The sequence below is a fragment of the Carassius auratus genome, chromosome 7 (assembly GCF_003368295.1).
Source record: "Carassius auratus strain Wakin chromosome 7, ASM336829v1, whole genome shotgun sequence".
NCBI classification, from domain to species: domain Eukaryota; kingdom Metazoa; phylum Chordata; class Actinopteri; order Cypriniformes; family Cyprinidae; genus Carassius; species Carassius auratus.
Window position 1 is genome coordinate 18,401,779 of NC_039249.1, and position 19,213 is coordinate 18,420,991.

The 19,213-nt window shown below is 39.5% G+C and overlaps 2 protein-coding genes across 4 annotated transcripts in view; one reads left to right on the forward strand and one right to left on the reverse strand.

Annotated features, from left to right (window-relative positions):
• The first annotated feature begins 560 nt into the window (after positions 1–560).
• chpf2 (chondroitin polymerizing factor 2) lies at positions 561–6,547 on the forward strand. Its single transcript, XM_026267831.1, has 4 exons — positions 561–835; positions 2,080–2,644; positions 2,800–2,982; positions 4,564–6,547. Exons 1-4 carry the CDS (start codon positions 561–563, stop codon positions 5,833–5,835), a joined length of 2,295 nt encoding a protein of 764 aa, XP_026123616.1. The 3' UTR covers positions 5,836–6,547.
• Positions 6,548–7,377: 830 nt separating this feature from the next.
• smarcd3b (SWI/SNF related BAF chromatin remodeling complex subunit D3b) overlaps positions 7,378–19,213 on the reverse strand; it is a 36,627-nt gene continuing 24,791 nt past the window's right edge. For 2 of the 3 annotated variants that reach the window (XM_026267835.1, XM_026267834.1), the window contains exons 3-14: positions 17,544–17,633; positions 16,259–16,301; positions 15,475–15,597; positions 14,937–15,059; positions 13,402–13,497; positions 13,015–13,116; positions 12,473–12,634; positions 12,194–12,291; positions 11,546–11,681; positions 11,217–11,339; positions 10,414–10,515; positions 7,378–10,328 (exon numbers count right to left, since the gene is read on the reverse strand). In XM_026267835.1, coding sequence (XP_026123620.1) covers positions 10,275–10,328; positions 10,414–10,515; positions 11,217–11,339; positions 11,546–11,681; positions 12,194–12,291; positions 12,473–12,634; positions 13,015–13,116; positions 13,402–13,497; positions 14,937–15,059; positions 15,475–15,597; positions 16,259–16,301; positions 17,544–17,633 — 1,252 coding nt within the window. In that variant the 3' untranslated portion in view covers positions 7,378–10,274. The remainder of the gene's footprint in view (positions 10,329–10,413; positions 10,516–11,216; positions 11,340–11,545; positions 11,682–12,193; positions 12,292–12,472; positions 12,635–13,014; positions 13,117–13,401; positions 13,498–14,936; positions 15,060–15,474; positions 15,598–16,258; positions 16,302–17,543; positions 17,634–19,213) is intronic. The other variant, XM_026267836.1, reaches the window with a different exon arrangement.

The following is a 19,213-nucleotide window of genomic DNA, read 5'->3' on the forward strand; positions in this document are numbered from 1 at the left end:
GAATGTTCATGCTGGTTGCTTCGAATGGTGCAGACTGCTTAGCCATCTAGGTTAACCCCTTGTGCATCACCAGTGGAGGCGATTTCTCATCTAATAATGTAAAGTTATTTCTCAGATAATGTGTTCATGCATGCAGCTCGCGCATATCGCGTACAGGGGGATGTCTGGCTAGATCAAAGTGGACTAACGTTAATTTATGCGGAGGGAGTGGTAGTGTCTCGGTTTTGCATGTTTGGATGTTAAATCAGACCCATATGTCCTGATGTTAGTCATCTGACTATGTGTGAAGAGGCAGGTCAGATTGCTTGCTCTCGCTCCTCCTTTTGTTTTGGCTTTTTACTGCTTACCTCGACTTTTTCGTCGTCTATTAATCTGATAGTGAAGACTTCACTGGTCATGTTAAGACTGCATGCATAGTGTCAGGAATTTAAATACGTACCTTTACAGAATCCCTGTCAAATGCCTCTTTTGTGATCATCTGTAAACGAGAATTTGCTGTCACTTGAACTGCTCTCTAAGGAGACCCCTGTCCAGACTTGACACCCATTGCTTGCTCCACCATGCGCCTGTCTTCTTTCCTGGCTGTTTTTCGGCCTGCTCTGCCTCTCATCCTGGGCCTCTCTTTGGGCTGCAGCCTCAGCCTCCTGATGGTGTCCTGGACACAGGGGGAGACCGATGATGCTTGTGGAGATGAACTGGGCAATGGGAGACTCGTAAACAGTGGTCATATCAGGGATGTCCACGATGGTCAAGACGGGGATGGGAATGAGGACTTCCAGCCTCGCATTGTGCCCTATCACAAGGACCCCAACAAACCACACAAGAAAGTCCTCAGGTGAGTCCCTGGATATCAATTTGGTTTCATTTCTTATTATAAAGGCAAAGGACTGAAATCTCAATTAGAAATGGTCCTTTTAGTTGTTATATATAAATTATATATATATATATATATATAAAAAATCTGTCAAGATCTCAGGATTTAAATAAAAGAAGGTCATAATATAAAATTGCAATGAGCTATAAAGATTTAAAAGGATTTACAATTATATAAAATCAGCCATGACATTAGGTATTAGTAGCCAGTATTGAACTGTGACTTATGAGTTGGGTTTGTTTGACTTGGCAGTCAGTTAGTAATGTCTCAGCCGAGTATTTTTCACCTTTTCTCTGTGCTTTTCTTACAGCTGAATTCTTCAGCACTTCTCTTATCTCGTATTATTCCTCTCATAAAAACAGCCACAGCTGCATATGCAGGGCAGCCATGCCGCTTCCCCACAAGAGCTTTAGATGATGTACAGTTAAACTGGTGTTTGGAAATCTTAGTTTCACTTCTGTAAACTGGGACTGAAACATCAGTAACTGTCTGTGTTGCAGCTTCTTGAAAAAAATTACTCACAATTAAAATTATAAGACAGTGCCAGTTTATTCATTTTAAGCTTAACAGCTAAAAAAATACACGTGTAATTGCATCAATTTAGATTACAAAACAACTTTGCATAAACAGAAGGGCATTATTAATATTGAAATATAATGCATTACAAAATGATTGTGGATATTAGTAATTGGACATGTTAACAAATCATGTTGTGAGAAAAATATCAGCTGATCACAATTGTCTTTAACTTTGACAAGTCATGTTTTGACTTCAGTTAGAGACTTAACTGTTTTGAGTTAATCACACTGCCATTTTCATTACCATCAGATTACCAAAAACAAATTCAGTTGTATGAAAAGATTATAATTATGTTCACGGAACTAAGGTGTCAGAGCAGAGGTTAAGGGGTAACTTAAGAGAGATCGTAGTAGTTGTCCCTCATTTGTCTCTCAGCTTTGTAATTGGCTTAAATCTCTATCCCCTCATTCTTGGCCTAAACCAGTGTTTAATGCACAAAGTGTTGATATTTCACAATATTATACGTTTTTGATCAAATTTACACACCCTAGTTGGGCATAATAATAATAAAAAAAACCCTCCAAACTTTTGAATGGCAGTTTTTATGTACACTAACATTAAACTGGTTAAATACTGGAAACAGTTAAATGCTGGTACATTTTCTACTTGTTGTTTGTTTGCCACAGGACACGCTACATCCACACAGAGCTGGGCATCCGAGAACGTCTTCTGGTGGGTATCCTGAGCTCACGCGCCACTCTCAACACACTAGGGGTGGCTGTCAATAAAACGGTAGCTCACCATTTCCACCGTACCTTCTTTTTCACTGGCCTCCGGAGCACAAAGGCACCGCATGGCATGGCTGTTGTTGCTCATGGTGATGACCGACCCGTCTGGCTGATGTATGAAACTATACGCCACCTCCACCTGCACCACGGCAATGAGTACGACTGGTTTTACCTGGCACAAGATGATACATACACACAAGCTGAAAGGGTCATGGAGCTGGTTAATCATCTTAGTGCGGGACAGGATATGTACATGGGACGGGCAGAGGAGTTCATCGGGGGTGAAGAACGTGCCCGGTATTGTCATGGTGGATACGGGTATCTGCTGTCACGTAGCCTGCTCGCTCGACTGCAGCCCCACCTCGACTCTTGCCGAAATGACATCCTCAGTGTCAGGCCAGACGAGTGGCTCGGTCGCTGCATCATCGATTACCTGGGTCTCAGCTGTGTGGAGAAGCATCAGGTGGGGAAATGTCTTTTTTAAAAGGAGATTAAATGAAAAGCTAAAACTTATTTTTTAAACTGTGGTGGTTTGAGCCACATCCATTAATCCATAGGGAGAATCCATTTAAACCTGGGTTATGATGAGTGTTGTTGTGATCTTTTAATATGATGTAGGAGATGAGATACCGTTACTTTGAGCTGCAGAAGAACGTGGACCCTGAGCGCGAGGACAGTGCACAGTTTAAGAACGCCTTCACCGTCCATCCCGTCTCTGAACCTGCCCTGATGTATCGCCTACACAAACGCTATAACCAGATTGAACTGGACTGGACCTATGCACAAATACAGCAGTTACAGGTACGTCACTGCTCATCTTAATGGAAGAAAATATTATCTCACTCTCATAAAGCTGCTAACTTCTAGACAAGACACTGCAGAAGGGTTTGTTCGTATAACATTTGCCTGGTAACATTTATTCTTATAAGTATGGTAGAAATGTATTTTTATTCTGGCTATTTAAAGTATTTTCTGAATTATGGAGTGATATAAAATGCTTCTGTTATAACCTTTAACTTGTTTATCCTTTAATTTGCCGACAAAAAGAATTAAGAATTTTGAAACCAGCTTTATCCAATGTTCAGATTTCAGAGTTTCCAAAAACTTTTAGCAGAAATCCAGTGTGTCTTGATGTTAAATGATAAATCAACGGGAAAGTATGCTGTATCTATAATAAGACACAGTGTTTAGCCTGCTCACCTGTTGTGTCTTGCCTTAAGTTCACTGACTTGAGGCATGTCTGCACAATCATATGCAGAACCAGCACCTTTAGATTGAGAATATATTAAGACCTCAGTGCATTTGGACTAGCCTCGCTGAGACCTACACAAATATGCATTGTGAACATGGATCTGATGTTACGTCTCAGTGAGCTGCAACTCAGTCAAGATGCAGTCTTAATCTGTTTGTCTCCAAGTAAATGTGACACTGTGTCTAATCAGATATTTGTAGGATTAAGTACTTGTCTTTTGGGAGCAAAGAAAACAAAAACGTGTTACAGTCATATTATCATGATAGGCTTGTTTGTCCAGTTAGAAAATATTTTAGATTTTAGTCAGACTATAGCATTTACATTGCATTTTAAAAAGATGAATCAATACTTTAGTACAAACGAAATGTCACTTAATGTAATGCCTAGCTTTGACGCATAGAGTTTCATGTCTGGGCAACGATGCTGCATAGGTAATGGGGCAAGGTGTTTGCAGCTGTCAGCCAGCCATCACGTATCACATAACGGCAGGAAATTAACTGAATATGAGCTATATCTGCTTTTCAACTGCCTTTAGATTGGATAGGATGACTTTGACTCAAGGAGAAAACTTTCCTTTCTGCATAATAGAAGAAAGTGGGAAGACAATTGACAGGAATACTGAGACTTTATATTAGGTGGCGTTTTACTACTATGTACTTCCATCAAAAATAAGTACAATGTACTTATTGTGTTCACACTGTATCTCAGAATACTTCTGTTGCTATTGAGGTGGGATACGGGTATGTTTAGGTATTGGGTAGGTTTAAGGGTGGGTCAAAGTGTAAGGAATGGGTCAACAATGTAATTGTGTAATTACATGTATTCCAAGTGTTTATTGATTTTATTGAGCTGCCATGATCTAATTTCCCCTCGGGGATCAGTAAAGTACATCTAATCCAATCTACTTATAAATGTAAATTAATTTAAGATATAATTACATGTATAGAAGTACAATGTAAAAACATGCATGTACACAATAAGTGGATTGTATCAAATGATTCATTTAAATGTAACTAGAGGCCAGCTAATATAAAGTTAGACTAATGACAGAAAGGAGAACTTGTTCTCTTTACAAGGTTAACCGTTAATTTAGGTCCTTACAATGACGTGTTCTGTTGTTTTGGCCACAGAACCAGATCAATAACATAAGTGAGCTCACTCCAGAGGGCAAAGCCGGAGCCACCTGGCCAATCGGAATCAACCCACCTTTCCGACCCAAAACTCGCTTTGAGGTGATCAGCTGGGAATACTTCACCGAAGAGCACATTTATTCATGTGCCGACAGCTCTCCAAAGTGTGAGCTTCGAGGTGCAGACAAGGCAGACGTCAGTTCAGTCCTGGAGACGGCAGTGGGGCGTCTGAACGAGCGCTATCAGCCTCAGTTGCGCTTCCGTAAGCGGCGTCTGCTGAATGGGTACCGGCGCTTCGATCCGACACGAGGCATGGAGTACGTGCTGGATTTGGCCCTGGAAGCTTTTACGCAGAAAGGTCACAGTCAGGTCATCGCCAAACGGGTGAGTCTGCTGAAACCGCTCAGTGCTGTCGAGATCATCCCAATGCCATATGTAACAGAAGCGACTCAGGTACAGGTGATCCTCCCCGTGACGGCACACGATCAAGACTTTGTGGGTAACTTCCTTGACATGTATGTAATGAATGCTCTGGATACCCATGACAATGCCCTTCTCACCTTCTTGTTTGTGTACGACCCCTTCGATGCCCAAAGAGTCAGCCAGACGGACGTCTTTTCAGGTGTCAAAGCCATGATTGGTGAGGTAGAGAAACGTTACGGTGATGTAAAGATTCCTTGGATTAGTGTAAAGACTGAAGTTCCCTCACAGGTCAAGCTGATGGACATCATCTCCAAGAAGCACCCAGTAGACACCCTGTTCTTCCTGGCCAGCGTTTGGACCGAGATCAATGCTGACTTCCTTAATCGCTGCCGTATGAATGCTATCAGCAACTGGCAGGTCTTCTTCCCGATCCACTTTCAAGAGTACAGTCCCGCCCTGGTCTACCGTGACCAACAGCCTTCCGCTGCTTCATCATTTGCGTCCGAGTCATTGCGCGATGGCCACTTTGACCGCCACGTCTTTGAAGAAGCCTGCTTTTACAATGCAGATTATATGGCTGCCCGCACAAAAATGGCGGCTGACATCTTGGACAATGATGAGTTGCTTGAGAGCATGGACGTCTACGAGATCTTTGTGCGTTATTCGGGGCTGCACGTGTTTCGGGCTGTCGAGCCAGCGCTAGTTCAGAAGTATGTGCACAGAGAATGTAACCCGCGGTTCAGCGAGGACATCTATCACCGCTGTGTGCTCAGTAACCTGGAGGGGCTGGCCTCTCGCTCACACCTAGCGATGGCTCTGTTTGAACAGGAGCAGGCTAACAGCACCTGAACTGACAACTACTGCAACCCTAAGATGGCTCAAACGTCTTGATTCTCATTTAGGTGGCCTTAAATGACCTACTGATATTGACCGAGGGAAATTCACCCTGATGCTGTGAACTTCTCTGCACAAGATCATCCAGTCATTGAAGTTCAGCCAAACACGGTGAAGTCGTCTTGTGAAAAGTTGTTCAAAATCTGTATGTCCTACTTTCTTTTGGGGGACAATAGAATACATTTTGAGGATTTTTTTTGTTTTTGGTTTATACAATGAATGTCAAAGGTTACCAGTTGTCTGTGTTTTGCAGGAGAAAGAAATTCAGGTTAAATAATGACAGATTTTCAATTTTTGGGTCCCTTTAAGGATCTACGTAAAATTGTGTTAATGAATGTGTAACTAATTTAACCAGAGAACAACAAACACGAGATCCTCATAACTCTTTTGAAATAAAACTTGAGGAATGCATCTCACCTTGTTTACATTATTACTGATGATTGTATGCAGGAACCTGAAGTTAGCAATGGAAACGCATAAAGGACCGCATTCATCTTTTACTACAGTGTATAAACATGTCAGACTTTAGGCGGTTAGTAGAGGTTCTAGTCTCAGCTACAAAAGTAACTTGAGCCATCTTTCTTCCTCCAGATATATGATTGTATGACCTTTGAACAGAATGTGCTGAATATTGCAAGACTGAATAAAAAAAAATTGTGAAACCTGATTATGAATCATTACTATGATGCACCCACTTTTATATATATATATATATATATATATATATATATATATATATATATATATATATATATATATATATATATATTATAAAGTATCTTTAACTGCGCAGAACTAGGCAACACTGGTTGAAGGGTTAATTCCTGGTTATAACATCCATGTTATCCATGAGACCTTTAGAGATTGTTGTACAAAGAGTGCCTATACTTTTGAAAAACAGACTAGCAGACTAACTAGCATGGTTTGGTTCACCACAATCTACACATTTTCAGTCTCCTCCACTTTTTCAGCTGATTTTTAGCTTATAAGAGATGAAATTCAATACACACTAATGTCTAGAGGGGCCTGAGCCATTGACGTCTTCTTCCACAAGGAGCATAAGTTAATATAGTACATTCTCAATCCCACTGTATGTATGGAAGTCTTTCTCTCCGCTCTGCTATATTCATGTCTTTCAGAGAACAGAGGAACCCTGTGGATTTTGCCGAGGTAGGAGTGGAGGGTGTGGCCAAACACCACTCTCCTCATTGGTATAATGACCCCCCACCCCCTTGGATTTTACACAAACACAGTGCTTCTCAACCATCTTGATTCAAAGCCTCCTTTGTCCAAGAAAATATTCAAAGCCCTCCTGTCTAAGGAGAAAAGTACCTCTGGTACTTTTTTTTGTTGCAGTTTTTAATCTTTGTTAAAATAATGAAGTAATTTGATATAACTTAATGAGGTCCCCTAGTGGGCCCTGACTCATCACTGCACTTATTCACATCACCAGAAACTTATTCACATCAGCAGAATAAACTCTCAACACACTTTCAGTATGGTGTTCCATTCCCAAACTTTGGCAAGTGCTCGTTTATTTACATCCTCACTATGCTACACATGTAAGTCTGTGGTTTGATCTCTCTAGCTGAACAGTGGAACAAGATGAGAAAGCAAACATATACAGACTGTGTGAGAGAGAAAAAAATACATAGACTAGTTCAGATGTCTGCTGCTGGCAGTACTTCTATGAACAAACCAAGGAAAAAGACAGACACTATGACCAAAACCTGGTTATAATGAAGATTTGAGGGAGAACCTAAACCAGGAGAACTCTAGTACTGAATACTCCAATACTTGTGTGGCATTTAATCAAAGCAATACCAATAAGCGTGATTTATAGCACCCAAATGGTTGGATATTTTCCTTTACAGAAGCACTGGAGGGCAGCACGGTCCACACTATGACTGCAAGCAACAGAGATGGTAACACTGAACCCTTGACCACATGATGGTCAGGTAAAGCAGTTGGTGGCTTTTTAATGAATTAGAGAAGAGCTTACTTTACACATAAGAACAGAAAACCTTGTTCAGTTACTAATGCAGCAACACAGGTAGATGTTATACTTCAAGTTTATAATGTTCAAAATGGCTGACTATACATGTAGTACCCACAAGAATCGATGGGAGGTGCTGTTGTTGCCCAGCAGGCTCTGTAAAAAAATCATTGGTGTGCTTCTCTTATCCATATTAAATTGCAAAGTCTTTTTGAAAGACAAAACAAAAAATAAAAAAATGACCTAAAATGGCCTCTGCTTTACATGTTGGTACTGTATGCAGAGGCTGTGACCCAGACACAGACAGAGGGTCACTAAATAAAGAAACTCAGTACTCTTCTGATCAAGTCCCAAGCAGTCAGAAGGTTTCTCATGTCTTCGTATGAAAGTATAAAAATGTGTCCATGCAGCATGCATAGGTCTGAAAAAATACTCTTGAGTGACAACACGCAGGTCACTGGAACTTCTTTTTTCCTCATGAGAAGACGCGTGAGGATCACAGGCAAACTGCAAGAACACAATAATTGACCAGGACAAACTGTCCTTCAGCCGACAGCAAAGCAGCAGCAGAGGGTTCCCCATCAAAACCCAGAGCCAATGAGAAGTCATCTGACATTTATTCCCAAGTTCATATTTCATTTCTCGACTTTTGTGTTTAGGTGACGTATAATTAGCATGGAAACCATTCGAAGTGCTCCGTTATGATCCATGATTTAGTGCAAAGACTCTATGAGTCAAAGTAATTTTTAAAAGCACTGTTTTCTCAGCTATGGAGAAATGGGAAATTAAAATGTGTATTCTCTAAAAATGCATCCTTCATCTTTTAAAAAGTCCTTCATCTAGTCAAAGTCTGTACACTGTCTTTTAAGTGTAAATTACACCTTTGGTAAAACATCGAACAACACTAATGCTATAAAACTCCCTGGACATTAGTGAAAAAACACAAATGCCCGCAGTATGTTATTTTACACAACACTATTGAAATGGATACAAATAAATGCAGGATTCAAAGGAACATCTCCAACAAGATGGTAACGCCAGGTGCACAAAAAAGGTTTTGGTAAAGCATAAAGAAATGTCTGTGAAAAGACATTTTACAGAATATTCACTTTTATCTAGCTGACTGATGATCTTTCTAGTCTGACGTTTCTTAGATCCGAAAAACAAACAACGAATGATGCTAATATACACTTAGGGTGTGCTATAGTACTACTAAAAAAAATCCTGATCCTAACCTTTAAGTTCATACTGAAATCTCAGTTGGCTAGATAGTGATTCACCTCTTCTGACTTGTTAAAATATTGGTGACTGGGACACTGAGCCCAGGTTGTAGTGTACACTGGATGCTTATCTTAAAGGTGTACCATTAACGTACAGTGCTCAAACAGCAGCTGAGATTGTACTTCTATTTAAAATGGAAGCTTTGACCCAGACACAGTATTTGATACGTCAAATATGTCACTTGACATATGACATAACAAGTAGATTATATTTCTGAATAACTTGTGTCAGCATGCTGCTATGGCCCAATTTTTTGTATATGTGAAAACTTACTTATTTAACTACACAGAATTCAATCCAAAAAAACAAAAAAAAAAGGACCTTGAGTGTGGGTGTCGTTACTGTTTCGTCTTTACATGTCAGAATAGCTTGTAAATACTTGATTAAAACAACCTTCTTCAATCTTTAATCAATGTTTAGGTACATTATTTACTTCAAAAACCCTAGCTAAATGTGACATGAGTGACATAACCCTGTGAGTTAATACTGAATGATTCTCCCTTTAAAGCTGCCTCCCTCAAAGTACTTCATAAATACACTTCTGAATAAAAGTGTTAATAATGGAGATCCACTGATTCCCAACACTGACAGACGTAACAAAATGACCTTTTTGAACAACACCCAAGAACAAAATCGGTAACTAAATTAGAGACATCATCAATACCTGAGTCCAAACACACGTTAACCACAAGGAAAATGTGTGTGAATGCCAGGGATTGATGAATGACAGGAAGAAAGGCTGAATCACAAGTGAATCGACGTTGGATCCACAGTCTAGGAGACTGAGCTGGCTCTGAAGTCATCAAGTTCAAAATGCTGGTGGATGTGATTGGTATTAAAAACCAGAAATCCAGACAGAGCATTGTGAGATGATTTCATCCAGGAATGGAAGACACAGCACTGTGATTGGCTCAAATGCACATAACTATACAATGGGGCTGCTTGAGTAACAGGATGTGATTGGTCCAGTATGGTGGATTGTAGGTCACAGTAACAACAATGATGACTGGACACGCACACAAACCCTAGACACTGCGGAAAATAATGCAGGGACCTCCACGAGGAGGCTGTATTGTCACAAATGAGCCATGTTTCCTGAATGTGGTCGGTGTGAGTACTAGGTGTTCCTCAAGGCTAAGGCCTGCTCCAGCTCCTGCCTCCTCTGCTGAATCTTTTGAAAGTGGAAAGACAAAGAGCCGGTCAGTGAGGACATTGAGGAGGTTGACACTAGTCATCGTATATTTTGATGTTCTTACCTTGCAGTAGAAGTAACGGCTAACAGCCTCCTGGGACCAAGGCTGATGATAAAACTCTGCTCTCCTCTCTTCCTCTGGGTTCCCCACAACATCTGTCATCAACTACAAACAATCAAAATGTGTTAACAGTTAGGACGAACATGATGCAGGACCTTTAATATCTGCAGAGAAAGAAATCACATCGATTAAGTCTCTTATCCTCTTTATCAAAAATAGAGTAAAATATAGTAATATATTTTAATATTATTATTACAATATACAATTAAAATAACTCGTTTAGTTGTTTTCTATTTTATTACATTTTAAAATGCTATTTATTTGAGAGCGGTTGAAGTTTCAGATTTTACCAGTGGAAACCACTGAATATGAAACAAATACCTTGTTGAAGCTTCTATAAATTTGATTCAAAGTGTGTAATAACGGTAACATTAACTGCAGCAACAGAACAGAAAAGCAAACTTCATTTCCAAACAGGTTCACCAAACAATCCTACTGCCCCTTCTGACCTGTTCCAAACAGGTAGTCCCGCCCTAAACTCACGCCATTGGTTGAGCCAGAAGTTGACATATCGGACCACTCAAACAATCCCAGCAATGTTTTGAAACCGAGCAATGTTGTGTTTACACTTTTTGGGACTTCAGCCTACAGCTGGCTTGTGTGTGTGTGTATATATATATATCTGTCTCAGCACATTAAACTGAAATATGAGAAAGTACTGTAACAGAAAACACACTTCATTTTCGAAAATATACATTCTATAAATGTCAAGAGTCATGTGTAGAAGAATGAAAGTAGTTGCAGACCTTCAGATCTCTGCTCTGGGATTTGAGCCAGTCCTGGATGTAGCCTTTAGGATCTCTGGAGAAGCTGAGCATGAAATCTCTCTGGATCTTCAGCTGATTGATGGACTCAATAGTCTCATGGATCTACAAGCATTTAGAAGCAAACTGAAAAATCAAGGGTGTATTCACAGACATGATGGCACTGCAGAAGTTGTTCAATCCTGATTATTATCCTGCTGTCAGCTTCACTGTAATAACATGATATAACACCTATAATTGAGAACAAAGTGTGTAGAAGTTCAATCATCTGCTCCGCTGTGCCCACACTGATGTGGGAGACGTGCTCTAACCTTGTTGTCCAGAGAGGCAATCTCTTGCTGATTGGCTGTGGAGAGCAAGAAGCTGCTCATTTGTGCTTTAAGGGGATCTTCCACCTCTACATCAATGTCATAGCACGCCGTCTTTTTCTGATCATTAGCGTCGACGCTGTACAAAAATAACCTCAATGAGAATTCATGTTATATAGAGAAGACAAAGCACATCGACACAGAGATGCGATGAGGTTGAATTCAAATAATAGAAAAAATACTGTTCAAGAGTTTGGGGTCTTGTGCTCTCAAAGGCTGCATTGATTTGATACAAAATATAGTAAGAGAAAATATATTGTGAAATATTATTCATATTTATAAATGTTTTCTATTTGAATATATATATATATATATATATATATATATATATAATTTAATTTATTCATGTTATGATAAAGCTGAATTTTCAGCAGCCATTACAAAGTGCTCATTTTCTCAGGATTCTTTGATGCGTAGAAAGTTTAAAACAATTGTTTTAGAAATAGATTTGTAATAGAAATATTTAGCAAGATGTGTCCTAATGTGTCCATGCTGAACAAAAATGACATTTGAGCAGAAGTGTATAAGATGAAGAACACTACAGTAATAAATAAATATGACACATTTGAGCACATTATCAGACATCCAAACCTAATGATGTGATTGATGACAATAGGGTCGGGGGGAAGTAAAAGGTTGGTGAGGCGCTGTGGAATGTCAGAGAACTTCAGACGTGGACAGTCGAAGATCTGTGAGAGGAGAAACACACAAAAACAGTAAACTGGCTTAAGATAATAATTTGGCCATGTGTTTCTATGAACTATGAGCAGAAGTGTCATTTCAAATATCAAATACATTCTAGGGGTTGCTGATTCATTCATTGATTACAGATTGTGATGAATGGTAATCAGTGTTTTTAATCAAGCGTACCTGTTGGAAGTACTTGTCACAGTTGATGTACTCCTTGTCATGCGAGTCCTGCATCTTGTTGGTTTTGACATACTGCCAGAGGGCCTGGATGATACTCGAGCGAGTCTGTGTGTGTATTCCCAGCAGACGAGCCAGACGCGGATCCAGTTTAAACTGAGGCGGCTGCACACAGAACACAGAGCTCTCAGAGAAACAATTTCAGTCTGTTCCATCTTCATTCAGAGTACTTACACATGCCTACATTTAATGAACATTAATATATTTCATTGACTTCAGATCTAATAAAGTGGGCACAGCAGAAGAATATTTATGCAGACCTGAGTTCGATTCTAATATACAAATATATGTGATAGTCACCCATTACTTCAATGTAACTCAAGGTCTAACCGAAATGAATAATCGAAAAGAACATCACACAAGACCAAGAAAAAAATGCTTTAAAATTTGACAAGATGAAATTAAACAATCACATTTTGCACCATGTTGCAGTTCTTCAGTTAACATACAAGTAAACATCATTGAATGCATTTTGTTGTCTTTACCTGGTAATCCAGCATTAACAGCAGGGTGCAGCGCACATTCACATCTCCAGGCCTCTTCACCTGGAAACCGTCTGTCTCTTGAGTGGTTGGGGTACGATGCCACTGCAGGGAAATAAAGAAAAGAAATCAGCATGCTTGCACACACTTAAAAGGAAAAAAGGAAAAGAAACAGTTACTGCCGTAACGGAATAGAAAAATGACAACATCACTACAAATCTGTACTAGAAAAATGATAATTAACTGAAAAATACAGTGTCTGCAGGATATAAATGCAGTTAAAATATAAGATATTTATTGTGGTTCTGGTTCTTGGTTTTAAGAATTTCTGGTATTAAAAAAGTCGTTTCACTGTTATTTAGAGTGAAAAGCAGGAAATCAAACACCAACCTCAACCAAATGGTTGTCAGGGCCGTAAAGGTCTTTGTCGAGCTCAATCACCAGACTCTTGAAGAATGAGGAGAACTTCCTCTTCATCTTTCCCGGCTGTACAAGAAAGCATGAATACTGTTTTCAGAGTGTGCCACCGAGCAAACTATCCAGTTTCAAGGATGAACACATTGCTGGAAAACAAGAACTTTACACCACATCATAAACTTTCCTGGTAGACTTTCCATGGAAGAGGACGGGCTGAACGTTCATTTCAAATGTGGCACACTGGTGGATGATTTGCTGAGCAGGACAACATTCCATTCAGCCCAGAGACGGCATGAGCCCTTCAAGCTATCATCAATAAGTACTAGTTTCATTTCTTTGGCCATGGAAAAGCATGCCTCAAGTGTATTAGCTAAACGGGTCTTGGTTAGAGACCGACCCAAGAGGCTGGATTTATGCTGCACTGCGTAAACTCTTAAGAATTTCGTCCCCATGATGCTTCAGCAGCAATCACTTGAATCAAACCAGTACAGAAGCAGGTATTTCAGATCACAAACTCAAAAAAAGAAAGAAAAAAGTTTAGCCATGCTCCAGTGCCTTTGTGGCTCGAGATGAAGGGAACATGTTTGAGCAAACATGCATGAGCCTCAGCTTTATCATATTGATGCAAACCACTAAATAGATTTAAAAATTATATGATACCGAATTACAGATAGCAGGCAAGTAAACTCAACCTTCATCTTAAAGGGGAAACATTTTATGGTAACTTCTGGTTATCCGTTACTAATGTAATGAGTCTGCTGCATATAAACAGCACTTCATGAATAGTTATGTCACGTCCCTTCCTGGTATATCATGCAAACGGAACAGGGTGGGAAGGTAAATGATTCTTAAAATTAAAATGGGGAGGTTTGAATGATTCTTTCGACTGAGAAGGAAAATGATTCTTTCAAACAAGTGTAACATGTATAATATTAATGTCTTATGCTTATGCACTTCAGAAGTGTGATCGCTGCCTATTTTGAACATTTATTCACTTGCCTGCTAGACTGCCATTAGGTACTTTCTTTTTAGGCTTAATTTTCCTTTTGAAAATAAAAGCATGCCACAAAGGCATTCGACAGAGTTACAAATGTAATTAACCGAGAATATTCCTTTAAGATACGCATTGCTGGTTAAAAGTGTGCATGGCAAACAACTATCAAAAGAGTAGAGTAAGGAAAAACAGTCCAAGTCAATGGACCCACAGAACTTTCTGGAGGCTGGGAAGTGATCTCACTGGTAAGTGAGGCACATGTCTGTGGTCAAGACGTGGAGCCTGGGAGAGTAAATTTAACCTCACTAATTCAGAATGCACATAGCTGCCATTCATGAGGTATGATGTCAGAAACAAAAGCACATGATCAAACACTGCAGACAGTTATTTGTGATACAAAAGTCAAACTTTCTTTTTCCCAATAAAAAAGACGCACCAGCACATCTGGGTTTCAAAGTAAAGGAATTAAAATATCTGTGTGGTGCAATTATTGACTTAGGTACAACTGACTCACATCATCCAGCAGTTTGCCCTCCACACGCAGCTCCCAGGATGCAATGCTTCCTTCAGAGTCCTCTGCATCAGGCTTGGCAGGGTTAAACGTGTTGGAGATGTAGAGACGCAGTTTTCGCTTTTGCTTCAAATAAGAAAAAATTTGTTATTCTGAATATTTCTCTTTAATCAATCCTCAAGATGATATTAGACCTGGATGCTCACAAAAACACAGGCATTATGTTGGAAAAAATGCTTTTAAGCAGATAAGTGGTAAAATATGAGAAGCTAAACACTCAGAATAATGGCCTAATTTTATGCTCTAGTAGTTTGGTGTCTTATCCTGTTGATTTATGCAAGCAAATGGTCCAATAAGAGACGCCTAGACTGCAGGTGAAAATGCTTGTTCCAAGGCTCTTTATGCCTGCTTGAAATTGTCTGAGATATTAACAAGAGCACAAGTCCAAATGCATGTTTACATTTAAAATTGGTTTAATAAAACAGTCTGTTCAGGAAAATTTTATTTAAAAGAATATATGGATTATGAGGATGAGAAATACCTTCATGGGTCTCTTAAGTGCCTCTTGGATGTCCACCCGCTTGCGCATTATGGTCTGGTCTAATTTACGCTCGAATGCCAACAGATCCATATACGCCTGTGACTCCGGTACCAGCTCACGAATCTGAAGAAGGAAGTCAATAAAGCTTCATTTTGCAGATGGGAGCACTGGTAAGGAAATCCAAACTATCCTAGTTATTTCCTTTGTTCTGTGTACGATAGTCTGAGTGTTTCGCCAATGACTTAATGTGTCTGGCGTCTCCACTGGAGTCGAATCTATCTAAGGCCTGATAACACACACATAATGCTGCTTATCTTATCTAACAGAACCAACTCATAGTGACACAGTGACTATAAAAATTAAAAATGTTTAAACCCTATTAAATTATACAAAAACGTATTGACACCATCAGCCATCACAATTTTAGATTATATATTGGAATATCTCAAAATATAATACACAATTGTAAGCTGATATTAACTAGAACAGATATTATGTAGAAAAAAATCTAGATACTTTACAATATATTTTTAAAAATGACCTGCTGTCAGTGCAGACTGTATCTGCATTGAATGGCTGAGGTGACAATTACTGAGGGCAAAAACCCTCCAAAGCATTTCTGTCTACCGTATCGCTTGCTTGGTAGAGGATTGCACCCCTCTAAGAGGCCGAGATAGAGAACAGACGCACACACCAGTGCATCTTCATCCGTGCACATTTTGCACACACAAAAAGCCCAGCTATACCAATGAAAGCAATGAAAAGGCTCCGATCTCTTACTCACCCTTTGTGGAAGGATCTTATCAGCCATCTTCCTCCTCTTGGCACTGCAGAAAGAGGGAGAAAGGGGAAATGGAGAGGAAAGGCAGAAAAAAAACAAGATGTTACTATGGAGACTGACAGTGGAGCACTCGGGACATCTGCTAAAATTCTGGGGCTGGTCCAGGATGCGGGAAAGACGGTGTGGGAGTGTGTGTGTGCGCACGCGACGCCAGTCCAGATGGTGCTGGCAACCATTGGCACAGAGCATGGTACTGGAATCAACTAGAATCATTACTGCTCAAACTTCACAAGCAGCAGAGATTGCTAGGACCTGCTCATGAGGTGCAGACAGGTGTGTCAGTATGGCAATGTACATCTCTGCTCATATATGAATGCTCTTCTATTTATTTGAGCACAGCACGTAACATTGGTTTGGTGTTCTTTTCCTAGTGCTTTTTTTTTTTACCCATTTGACATAGGATATGCACAAAACTGCTAGCCGAGAGAGCTGCATGTGGCATTACCTGTGAACGCAAACCATCATTGGTGCTATAAACTAGACTGAAAAATGCTGGACATTTGTTTGGCATGTTTTCATACGCCCTTTATAGAAAAGAGATCTGTACACTCAAAAGCAAGATCCATAAAGATGACCATGACCAAAACAAACACTGTGATAAGATCAGGAAAGCAATGACCAAATATTACTTGTGTTATTCCACAATGAACATCTGGATAGAACTGGTTAGTTTCTGTGTGGTCTCAAGTCAGTATTTGTCTTAAAATAATATAAAAGAAATCTGAAAGAGAAAGGAAAATATCCGCACACTTCACCAGCTTAATATATTTCTGCAACCAACTAAAATGCACAAATGAGTCAGACTGACTTATTAATACATGTTTAGTTATTTGTGAAAACACTGAAGTGTCAAACAAGCTCTCACTTACTACCATCATGCCATGCAACAGGACATGCAAGCACATTCATGCTAAACCCAGGAAAATATTAATAAAATCACTTAAACCTTAATATATTAACATAATTATAATACCTTTGATTTTATAATGTGTTTGACTCAAATATCATGACTAACATGTTGACTGACATCAGCTGATCTGTAACTTCATCAATTAAATCATTGCTCCATAAAAGAATAATCTTTGATAATAACCATCAAACATCAATCAGAGGTGAAGGGGGAAATCCTTATTAGGGATATGTCTTTGGAGGCAAGATGTGCCAGGGTAAAGGGGTCAAGGCTTGAGGCAAGGGTGTGAGTCCATCATGCAGCAGAATAAACTCCTACTTTGATCCGAGTGTGGGATCTGATTGAGCCTCTCTCGTGTCCATCGCTCTCCCTGGCATCTCATTTGGTCCCGGGAATCCAACAGGCTTCCTGATGGCATTCGAAGGGTCCTTCATTAGAGGGTACTGAGTGTGTGTGTGTGTGTGTGTGTTGCAAGAGCACGTGTTGTATGCAAGTTAAGGATTGTTGAATATATGTTGGGGACACATTACAAAAAGCTGAATACACAAAACAGACAACATGGGAGTTGTACAAGAAACAGCAGAAGCAGGGGGAAAAGGATCTGATATGCCATGTGGGTTATTACACACACACACTCACACACACCCACACCCACACAACCAGTGCATTGATTAGTCTGATGTGAGACAGGAGGGGTCTAGACATTGCAAGATAATGTTACACTAATGTGTCAGACAAGGTCGACGGACAAAATGAGCAAGTATGTGAATCAATGAAGCTGATTCAGAGAGGATACAACAGAGAGAAAGAGAGAAAGAGAGAGAGAGATCCAGAAAAAATATACAACATCTCTTAGTGCGTGGCCCCTTTATGTCACAACAGCGCAGTCAGATGATTGGCCAGCACACTGAAGACTCCACAGATCAGATTAACTGCAACTAAACAACAGCTACTGCACAAGCTGAGACACACGTCACAGAGAGTGACCCCATTTAAAACATTTGGGAATTTTCAGAGATTTACAAGAGAGGAACTTGGGTCATATCTGATCAAAACCATAAAAAAAAACAGCCAACAAATGGCACCAGGAACAAACAGTGCAAATTGAATAAGAAGAAATAAACATCTTAAGTAGAAGGATGCAAAAAAGTGATCACAATAACTCTAATGCCCTAAACTAGTAACAAGTAATTCGTTTATCTTCACACTAAAAGTGAAGCTGCTCTGTGACATCATACAATCACAGACAAATCAAAAGATATGCTGATGTCTAATGTACCTCTACATTATGTGGTGCAGAACTGTGGACCAATAAGATTTCACTGTGGGCGGGGCTACCCAGCACTCCACCATTAAAATCTGAAGTTAAATCATGACAGTTGTGAATAGTGTTTCCGGTTTGTAGCCTCTACTCCATTTTAAGGCTAGAATTTATGAGCACTATTCATTAATAGCACACCTTTAAACTTAATTATTGTCTGGTTAATGAGATTTCAGTATGGAGACAAAGGTTAGGGTCATGATTTTTCAGTAGTACTTCAGCTCACAGTAAGTGTATATTAGCAATGTTTCTTTTGGGATCTGAAGGAGCATTTAGACACAGAAACTGTGTTTTTGCTTCCCATTAAGATGCATGCAATCAAATCTTATGCCAAACAGGATCAGGTCATACTGTTGAAACAGTTCTTGTCAGAGAAAGAACCACATGTTCCCAGCCAGCCATTAAAGCAACATATTCATCAATCAAATCTCATTCAGCTCTGACTGTAGTGAACACTTCAGTTCCAGTGCTTCTGTATTATAGATTATAGGAATCCGTGTTCGCTGTAACTAAGTAATTAGTTACTATACTTTAAATACTTTCCCCTTGAAAAAGTAAAGTAAGGGATTACTATTATTTTTTTCTGTCATTTAATAAAAGTTCATTTTATGTAATTTAACTTAATGTGTATAGACTGTAGAACTCTTATATACAATACAAAACAATA

Bases quoted from the DNA above. Each gene is read 5' to 3' on its own strand.
- chpf2 (XM_026267831.1), top strand. From the start codon at position 561: ATGCGCCTGTCTTCTTTCCTGGCTGTTTTTCGGCCTGCTCTGCCTCTC. The intron at 2,645-2,799 runs GTGGGGAAATGT...AATATGATGTAG, and splicing joins GCTGTGTGGAGAAGCATCAG to GAGATGAGATACCGTTACTT. The intron at 2,983-4,563 runs GTACGTCACTGC...TTTTGGCCACAG, and splicing joins CACAAATACAGCAGTTACAG to AACCAGATCAATAACATAAG.